At 36.8% G+C, this 9,000-nt stretch overlaps 1 protein-coding gene across 1 annotated transcript; it reads left to right on the top strand.

Annotated features, from left to right (window-relative positions):
* The first annotated feature begins 1,695 nt into the window (after nucleotides 1-1,695).
* LOC122303394 (mitogen-activated protein kinase kinase kinase 3-like) lies at nucleotides 1,696-8,093 on the top strand. Its single transcript, XM_043115168.1, has 11 exons — nucleotides 1,696-2,411; nucleotides 3,427-3,744; nucleotides 4,641-4,728; nucleotides 4,798-4,860; nucleotides 5,055-5,215; nucleotides 5,292-5,367; nucleotides 5,923-5,982; nucleotides 6,135-6,242; nucleotides 6,351-6,587; nucleotides 7,316-7,419; nucleotides 7,512-8,093. The coding sequence occupies exons 1-11, from the start codon at nucleotides 1,975-1,977 to the stop codon at nucleotides 7,777-7,779; spliced, it is 1,920 nt and encodes a 639-aa protein (XP_042971102.1). The 5' UTR covers nucleotides 1,696-1,974; the 3' UTR covers nucleotides 7,780-8,093.
* The last annotated feature ends 907 nt before the right edge of the window (nucleotides 8,094-9,000 follow it).

The raw sequence follows: 9,000 nt of genomic DNA, 5'->3' as shown, positions 1-9,000 counted from the left end.
ATATGTCCTCATATCTGTTTGTAAATACCATATGGATGAGTAGTGACTCTCACCCTCAACAACTTATGACTCCCAACCCATTTCATGTACATTTCATGCATGTGTTGTCCTTAATGAAGTCACTTGTTCCATACTAACTCTCTCACTATTATGAATTGTGACTAGATTATCTTTGATTCTTTGTAAATTGAATGGCCACATTTTAGAAGAGAAATAGTAAGGGGTAATTTAGATTGTGAGATGAGATAAATGATTTGTGAATAGTAATAAAACTGTAATTTAAATTGAGATACTTTATGGGATTTTAAGAAATGATAGACAAAAAAATTAAATAAAAATAATATAAATTTAAAATCTTGTTATAATATATTTTTTATAAAAAAAATATTTATATTTATAATGTTTAAATATTGAAATAAAATGAAATAAGATGTGAAGTTTTTATTATCCACAGATTTCACACTAGGCTTAAATATGAGTCTTACAATATTTTAATTATTCTCATTCTGAGACTTTGAATAGCATGAGCCTCACAGGAACTCCACATGCTCTTTCGCTCGACTTTATCATGATCATTCAATTCATGCAAATAATGGAAGAAGATCATCTCAAGTCTCAATGGCATGCATACATACATACATACCATAATGTTCTTCTTTTGTTGCTTCATTTTATAATATTCGTAAGGGCGATAGTGTGGTTTGATACGGATTATAAGACTTCAAATCCAAGCTTAGACGCTAGAATTTACAAGTAGCTCTGTATATCATTGTCAACAACTAAATGTTAAAGAGATACAAATCCCATCGGAGAAGGAAAGAAAAATAAAATAGAAAACTCTCTAAGGCCTAATAAATATTATTTTAAGTAATTATATTTTTAAGAATTGTGAATCTTTACGTAAAAGGTAAAAATTTAAATGATAATTAACGGTACGAGTAATGTTATATATTATATTATTATTTTATTATGTAAGATATGATATATTTATTATTATTTAATAATAAATAAAATTTAATAAAAAATTATTTAATAATAATAAATATATTATATTTTATATAATAAAATAAAAATAGGATAATATCGTGATTATTTTTTTCTGATTATAATTTCAAAAATTTAGAAAATAGAATCATGAAAATTCCTTTTATTTATTTATTTTTAACGTTTAGTGTAGATAACGATTGGACATCTCGAAGAAATATACATGCGCCAAAACCCAGGTGGAGGAACTTGAGAAAAGAGGAAAAAGCAATCTCGATATCGATCGTTTGTACTGGCGAAGGGGCGATCAATGGCAGCACGCCAGGCTCCAGCAGTGCACGTAAAAAATCACACGGTTTTGTTTGGTTTTCAATCTCTTTCCTTTTCTCTCTCCGCGGCCGTGAGCGAGAGAGCGTGATGCGTGAGTGCGAGTGCGAGTGCGTGATTGCTGGCTGCTGCCGCACAATCATCAAGGTAGATTCTCTTTTCTCGTTTTCTTTTTCTTTCTATTCTCTCTCTCTTTTGTTTTTCTGAACGAAAGAACGTCGACATTTATCATCTCGACAGCCAAGAAACCGTACAAAAACGCACAGAGACAAAAAAATAAAAAAACACGTAAACTGGGGAAGTAATCAGAATACGCACGCACGCACGCACGCACATGCAAGCACTCACTGACACAAAAACACATATATACACAGTTCTCTCCCGAGCAAAGGAAATATCCACGTCATTTCCAACCACCGCCTGCCGAACCCATTCTCTCTCTTGCTCTATCTCATCCTATCTTACCCCTTCCTCACTGTAGCTCCTTGCCTTCCCTACCCACCCTCTCGATTCTTCTTCGTCGTCGTCTTCTTCTTCTTCTGCTTCTTCTCCGTATAAATTACCTCTACAAACTCCTGATCCGAAGTTTATTCTCTTTTGAGAGTCTTCTTCTGCTCTTCTAGACTCTGTCTTTCTTCTTTGCTAGATCAGCACCTAAACAAAATGCCTGCTTGGTGGGGAAGAAAGGGCAGCAAGAACAAAGGACAGAAACCACAATCGCAGCAGCAGCAAGATGTATACCAAAACCCAGTCAGCAGCCACCTCAACCTCAATCTGTCCAAATTGTTTATCAAGAATGAAAACACAAAGGGCAAGGACAGGAAAAAGCCCAAGAGCTTCGACGAGCTCTTGCCGCGTAATTCGCCGCGTACCAGCAGGGATTTTGGCGGCTCTTCCGGGTTCTCTGGTTTTGATTCGGACAGCGGCGAGAGGAAATGCCATCCGCTGCCTCTGCCGTCGACTTCGTCCGGGAATGATCATATCCATGGGGTTGTGCTGGGGTTGGGATCCGGGTCGGGTTCGGTTTCGAGTGTGAGCTCCTCTGGGTCCTCTGAGGATCAATCGGTTGCTCAGGAAAATGGTCAATCCGGTAATTTCAGGTTGGTTTTGGGGGCGTCGATTTCTAGGGATTTTTGGAGCTTTGGATGGTTAGGTTTTTCGTTGTATTTGGATGTTTAATTCTAGGCGTTTGATTCATTAAATTGAGCGTCTCTGGTGTTATTAATGATGTATTTACTTCGATTGTTTCGAGCAATTTAGCAACTTTAATTCAATTGATTTTGTGACAGAGGCACTCTGTCTCTAGAGTTTTGGCTGCTTTGCATATTGGGGGGTTTTTCTGGTTTCCAAAAAAAAAAAAACAAAAGGCGAACGGTTTGCCGTCGGTTATGCTCTGTCAGCCCTTTTAAACCGAATTTTGTACTGCTGCTAAAATTTTTTTCTTGTCAGATCTTGATAGCCGTGTAATGAGGCTTCGATCTTTACAGCTGACATACACCACGTGGATCTACTGTCGGTTTTTTGCTCTGAGCTTTCGAACTTAGTTTCAGTTGTCCATTTCTGTATTTTCTCTGGATGTCATCCCGACAACCTAGCTAAGTATTTGCCTTTTCTTGGTTTTTCCCCCCGTAAATAGATGCGTATCCCTGAAATATGATTACGAGTTGTGGCGAGAAATGAGGCTGTAGCTTTTGCAAGCTCTTTATTATGTTGGACAATCTTGATCGCGTGCGTTTTCTGCTTGAAGCCAAGTACTGCTCATTGTTATTCTTCGTTGCTTCTTAAATTATCGTTCGTTTCAGTTCGTATCTTCCATGTTACACTGACTTCATTAACTTCTCACCATGAAGAAAGATGGCCAGAATTGGAAGATAATGGAGTTCACTTTGTCTTAGAATTGGCTTATCAAAAAGCTGTCTCTTAGATTTGAGAAATTAATCAACATTTAACAGAGGCCTTCTATCCTTTACATCTTTTCTCTATAGAAGTGGAGGTCTAGGGTTGGCTTGTCATTGATGTGGAATTAGATGGTTAGTGATTATTCTATTGTCCAACTTGAAAGCTGAATAAATAGTTTCAATTATGCTTCTTTAATTAACGCTGTTTTGATTGTAGAGGACAAGGTGATACCAAGTTCAACATGAGGTCGAGAAGCCCCGGTCCATCGTTTAGGGGTCCTACAAGCCCCACGTCGCCTCTTCACCCACGATTAAGCAGCTTGAGTCTGGAGTCTCCAACAGGAAAGCAAGAAGACGGGAAGAGTCAATGTCATCGTCTGCCTCTTCCTCCAGGTTCTCCTACTAGCCCTTCTGCCTTGCCTGGCACCAGAACAAGTGGAGGGATGGAAAACACAGTTTTTACAAAGTCCCAGTGGAAAAAAGGAAGGCTACTAGGAAGGGGGACTTTTGGGCATGTATACCTCGGGTTTAATAGGTAATTGAAGTGCTTAGTATATATCGCTCAGTCCTGAAGTAAAATACAATCACACCCCCTTTGATTAATGCAGTTTTATTGACACCCTTGGTTTTCAAGCTCTCGTGGTTGCTACTTTACAGCCATCTTCTGTCAGATTAGTCACATGTGATGCAAGCAAACCCACAAACTCACTCTCACATCTCTCTCTAACCATATACCTCTGATAATCAACCTATTTTTGTATGATTGATTTTTATTAATGGTTCTAATTGGAAGTGAATGAAATTAGGTAATTAGAACAATTGCATACAACAAGGCTTGTGATTAGAGAAATTGCAAAAGCCCAGGGTGTCAATAAAACTTTTTCAATTCTTAGGATGTGTGTATATCTTACCCGACAATAATTGAAGTTAACAATGAGTGTTAAAGGGAAAATGCATGCTTATGGTCAGATTCAAAGTCCCTTGACTTCATAAACTAGGCTAATTTTTTTTTATTATGCTGTAACTGTCAATGTTAGCAGAAACTTCTTTCTTATGGAAACCACACACACATGCCTCTTAGTATATTTCCTTTATTATGGCAATAAGAATGGAAAATCTAAGGTGTTATTAACAACAAAAAGAAACCATATCACCAGATAGTAATAGAAGACTTTATTTAGCTTTATATATTTTGTCGAACAACTCTATACGATAAGCATTTTTTGTTCAACAGAAATTCTAGACTCCATGTGAGTTTCTATGTGTGTACTGGGGGTGGTCTGTCATGTAACAATCTTTCTTTTGAGATATCCATATGGACATGAAAGGACTCAGTAGCCATTCCAAGAAAAAGAACTCTAGAAAAATGTAGTAAGAGTAGTGTTTTTACTATTTTCTTACTTCCAATTGATCTGTTTGCAACCATGACAGTGGAAGTGGGCAAATGTGTGCAATAAAAGAAGTTAGGGTTGCCAGTGACGATCACACATCAAGAGAATGTCTCAAGCAACTGAACCAGGTATAACATATTTATTAATTTATTTATTCCCTTAGTTCACTTCTTAACCGAATATTTTATTTTCAACAGGAGATAAATTTGCTTAGTCAGCTTTCTCATCCAAACATTGTTCGGTACTATGGAAGCGAAATGGTAAGAGCTGATCTCATAAAGCTGGACACAGTTATGTAAATATATATATATATATATGAGTTTATGTATATTTGTATATGGAGAGAGAGAGAGAGAGAGAGAGAGAGAGAGAGAGATTTCACGGCCAATCTATGTAGTTAATTGTGAATATTGGACCCTACTTTTGTTATAACTCTGGATTATCATGTTCTCAGGGTGAGGAAACACTTTCAGTTTATTTGGAATATGTTTCTGGTGGCTCAATCCACAAATTACTTCAAGAATATGGCCCATTTAAGGAACCTGTTATTCAATATTATACCAGTCAGCTTATATCCGGGCTTGCCTACTTACATGGAAGAAATACAGTACACAGGTACTTGGCGATAATTTAGATGGTTCAGCTTTGTTAATTTCTTTATGATTATTAAATGATATGTTTTTCCTGGCAGGGACATCAAAGGGGCAAACATTTTAGTGGACCCAAACGGTGAAATCAAGTTGGCGGACTTTGGAATGGCCAAACATGTATATTTATCTTACCCCCATAAACATAAGTTTACTAAAACATTACGGAGAAAGTCAGACGCCCTTTTATGTCCAAGACAATTAATTTGTTATATAATGATCCAAAGAAAGCCCAAACCACATTTGGACTCATACTTTGCAGGGACTAGTCAAATTGGAGCCCAATGGAATCATAATAAACCACAAGAACTTCTCCCTCACAAGCAGTGTAGGATATCTTTTATCACACACTCATAATCTAGGGTGTTACATCTCAAAAAATATATTACTGAAAATCAATCCAAATATTTGAACCTAAAATAGTCATAATATTTAAGTAGTCATACCATTTAAGTTCTCTGTCTTCCCCCTCTATGTGTGTGTGTGTGTTTTCTATTGAACCAAGTAGAATGTAGGGAATATAATCTACGATCTCAAGCAAGCATGCAAATTGGTGGGCTACAAACATATTTTTACCGGTTAACTTTGAGAATACATGTATTGTATTCTTCTTTTTGTTATTGCCTTCCACTAGTGGGTAAAAATGATTTCTGATTTTTGGTTCTTCTGATTCAGATGAATTCTTGTGCCTCAATGCTTTCTTTCAAGGGAAGTCCATACTGGATGGCACCTGAGGTACTCTCTCTCTCTCTCTCTCTCTCTCTCTCTCCCCAAACCCCACCTCTTCGTGTACCGGACGCACACATTATTCTTATTTTTTCCGTTTTAATTTTTCCTGTTACTAAGTCGTGTTCTACTCACGTTCCTATCTTGTTTTCTAATCTCAGGTTGTAATGAATACAAGTGGCTGTGGTCTTGCTGTGGATATTTGGAGCTTGGGATGTACAATTCTTGAAATGGCTACGTCCAAACCACCATGGAGCCAGTTCGAAGGGGTGCGACAAAAGTTATTCAGAAATTACTTTTTTATAGAACTAATTTTGTTACGCCCTTCTTTGAAGTGTTCGTAGGACTGAGCCGTTATGTTATGTTGGTTTAAACAGGTGGCTGCAATATTCAAAATTGGAAACAGCAAAGAAATCCCCGAAATTCCTGAAATCCTTTCAAATGATGCAAAGAATTTTATCAAGCTGTGCTTGCAGAGAGACCCGTCAGCACGGCCAACAGCCTCACAGTTACTTGATCACCCCTTCATTCGAGACCAGGCAACAAGTAGAGTAGCAAATATGAATGTGACCAAGGATGCCTTCCCTTATATGTTTGATGGAAGCTATACACCGGTAATGGCCTAAGATCCTTTCCCCAAAAAAACTAAGTTCTCGCTTATAATATTAGGATCCTGATAAATGGTGCCTGTTTGGATTTGAATGATTCTCTTTGAATTTATACACCACTGTTATTAAGAAATTGTTTAGGAAACTTTCTTTTTTAACTTTGAAATTTGTTTTTATGGTATAAGAGCTGTAATTATTGATTCACGAATTAAATGATTATTTCAGACTATGGTTTGCAAAGAGAGAGTAGTACATCATCTTCATAATGTTCAGGATTTCCACTGATGAGCGTTTGCGCTTGTAAATGGTGTTTACGGCTGTTTAGGCTTTGGTAAATTGAACCGGAATGTGCATTCTATGATTGCACTTATATTGAAGACTTTTAACAGTAACTCTTGACATGTTGGTCTATATGCATATCACCGAAAATCAACAACATTGTTTGTTCAATCCTAGTGCAATTCGTGTGCATGGATCAACATGTAAATTCTATTTGATATGAAACTGAATGCTTTTCTTGATCCTTATGCGATATTGCCATGAGAATTAGAGTTGTCTTCTGCAATGGACATTTTAGCAAAATAATTTCTAGTTCCACTGTCTTTTCTAAAAGATCAAGAAGTCTTCTGTGGCCACTGACCTCGATGAATACAAGTCTATGCACCTTTAATTAATTTCATTCATCAAAGTTGGGCTTGAGCTAATCTCTTATTTACTTCAACTTTCATGAGCAGACAGTGTCAGAGCTCCATTCCAATAGAGCAAATACCACTTCGAATGATAGGAATTATGCGACGATGCCAGTGCTTTCCACTTCAGGAGCTATGAAAAGCCCGAGGTACTGACATCCGCCCGTTTTATCCTCAGTCACGCTTCATAATTGAATGACATTATGAAGATGACATTGCTTTTAAATTTTTGTGTGCGCAGGGATAGTATAAAAGCGATTACATCTTTACCTGTGTCCCCCTGTTCAAGCCCCTTACGACAGTATGGACCAGCGCACAAGAGCTGTTTTCTTTCCCCTCCTCATCCATCTTATCCTATGATGGGACAAAGTGGCTATAACTTGAATGAGTACTCCTCGTATACAACGATTAGACCAAACAAAACATTTACACTTGACCCTTGGCAGGAGATCTCCTCATATAATAGAGTCCGTACCCCTGGTGGATCACCAAGAACAAGACCTATTTGAATATGTAAATATCAGCAAAAGCATAGAACTTCCCTAGTCTCTCCCGGAATGTTTTATGGATTAGAGCCACACTTTCTGTATTAGGAGGATCTAGTATTCATGCTCCTCTTTTTATTCTTTCGGACAGTTCGGCAGTTCAATTTTGCCACCTCTTTTTAGGAGTGAGGATGCTTTCAATGTATGGGAAGTTGAAGAAGAGAGCAGTAAGAGAGCCAAAATTTCAATGTATGGGGGGCAGATGATGGATGTATTGATGTTGTAACGATGTCTTGAAGGTTGTAAATGGAAGGTGGTCTCCTTGTTTGTAACATTAATTTATATTGTATATACTTTATTAAAAGAAAAACAAATTAACTTGAATGAAATATAGAGAAGATTATCCTAAATCCAAAAGAAGAAATGAAAAACAGAAAGACTATCTACATAGAAGAACTACATGAAAAGGGGGTAGTCAGGAGGTGGTCCATTTCCATGGTGGCCCCGTTGGTGAGGGCCACCCAATTGGCCTGCAGCTTGGCCAACTCCATGGTGGCCCTTGGCAAGGCCATCCATAAAGGGGCTCATCGTCCGGGGAACACGGCTTGGCCGCTTTGGTTTCGGTTGATATTTTCTATTTTGTTGGTTTCTGAACATTAATTTTCTCTTGTGTACTTTTTATTATAAACTGGTTGACATAATATTTTATTGAAAATAGTAAAGAATTTCTCCCTCTAAACAATAGGGGATGTTATACGCTATCAATATACTCTTTGTAAATATAGTTTTAAGATAGATTCAAGTCGTGGCTGAGCCATATTAAAAAAAAAATAGTCAAAAGTACAATCGAATTTTTATTGTCATCATTATAAAAAGCAAGATGTTCTATCTTAATCATATACATTGAATTAAGGTACAAGTCATAATGAGCCATATTCGAGATCCTATATACTACTTGTACTCGTCAAAAGCAAAATGAGATTTTCTTTGAAATCAAGGATATAATATGAAAAATCTGAGCAAATAAGAGAGCCTTCTGTAAAAAATTGAAAATTCAAGGACTAAATTACAAGTATCACTTAAAAATAATTTTATTGTTAAGTTGGAATGTAAAACACGTTTACATGACATAATTTAATTTAAAAGATAAATTTTAAAATTTGAATATTATAAATCAAATATTACTATTTAAGTGATATGTACAACAAATATATTTGATTTCTAAAAGAATCGGAGTCAACTTCA

Source organism: Carya illinoinensis, chromosome 3 (genome assembly GCF_018687715.1).
Source record: "Carya illinoinensis cultivar Pawnee chromosome 3, C.illinoinensisPawnee_v1, whole genome shotgun sequence".
In the NCBI taxonomy this organism is placed as follows: Eukaryota; Viridiplantae; Streptophyta; class Magnoliopsida; order Fagales; family Juglandaceae; genus Carya; species Carya illinoinensis.
The sequence above is the reverse complement of the archived record's forward strand: the minus strand, read 5'-3'. Positions and strand labels throughout refer to the sequence as shown.

Excerpts from the sequence above, each read along its gene's own strand:
- LOC122303394 (XM_043115168.1), top strand. The coding sequence starts at position 1,975 with ATGCCTGCTTGGTGGGGAAGAAAGGGCAGCAAGAACAAAGGACAGAAA. Across the intron at positions 2,412-3,426 it reads GGTCAATCCGGTAATTTCAG|AGGACAAGGTGATACCAAGT; the intron begins GTTGGTTTTGGG and ends TTTTGATTGTAG. Across the intron at positions 5,216-5,291 it reads GGAAGAAATACAGTACACAG|GGACATCAAAGGGGCAAACA; the intron begins GTACTTGGCGAT and ends TTTTCCTGGCAG.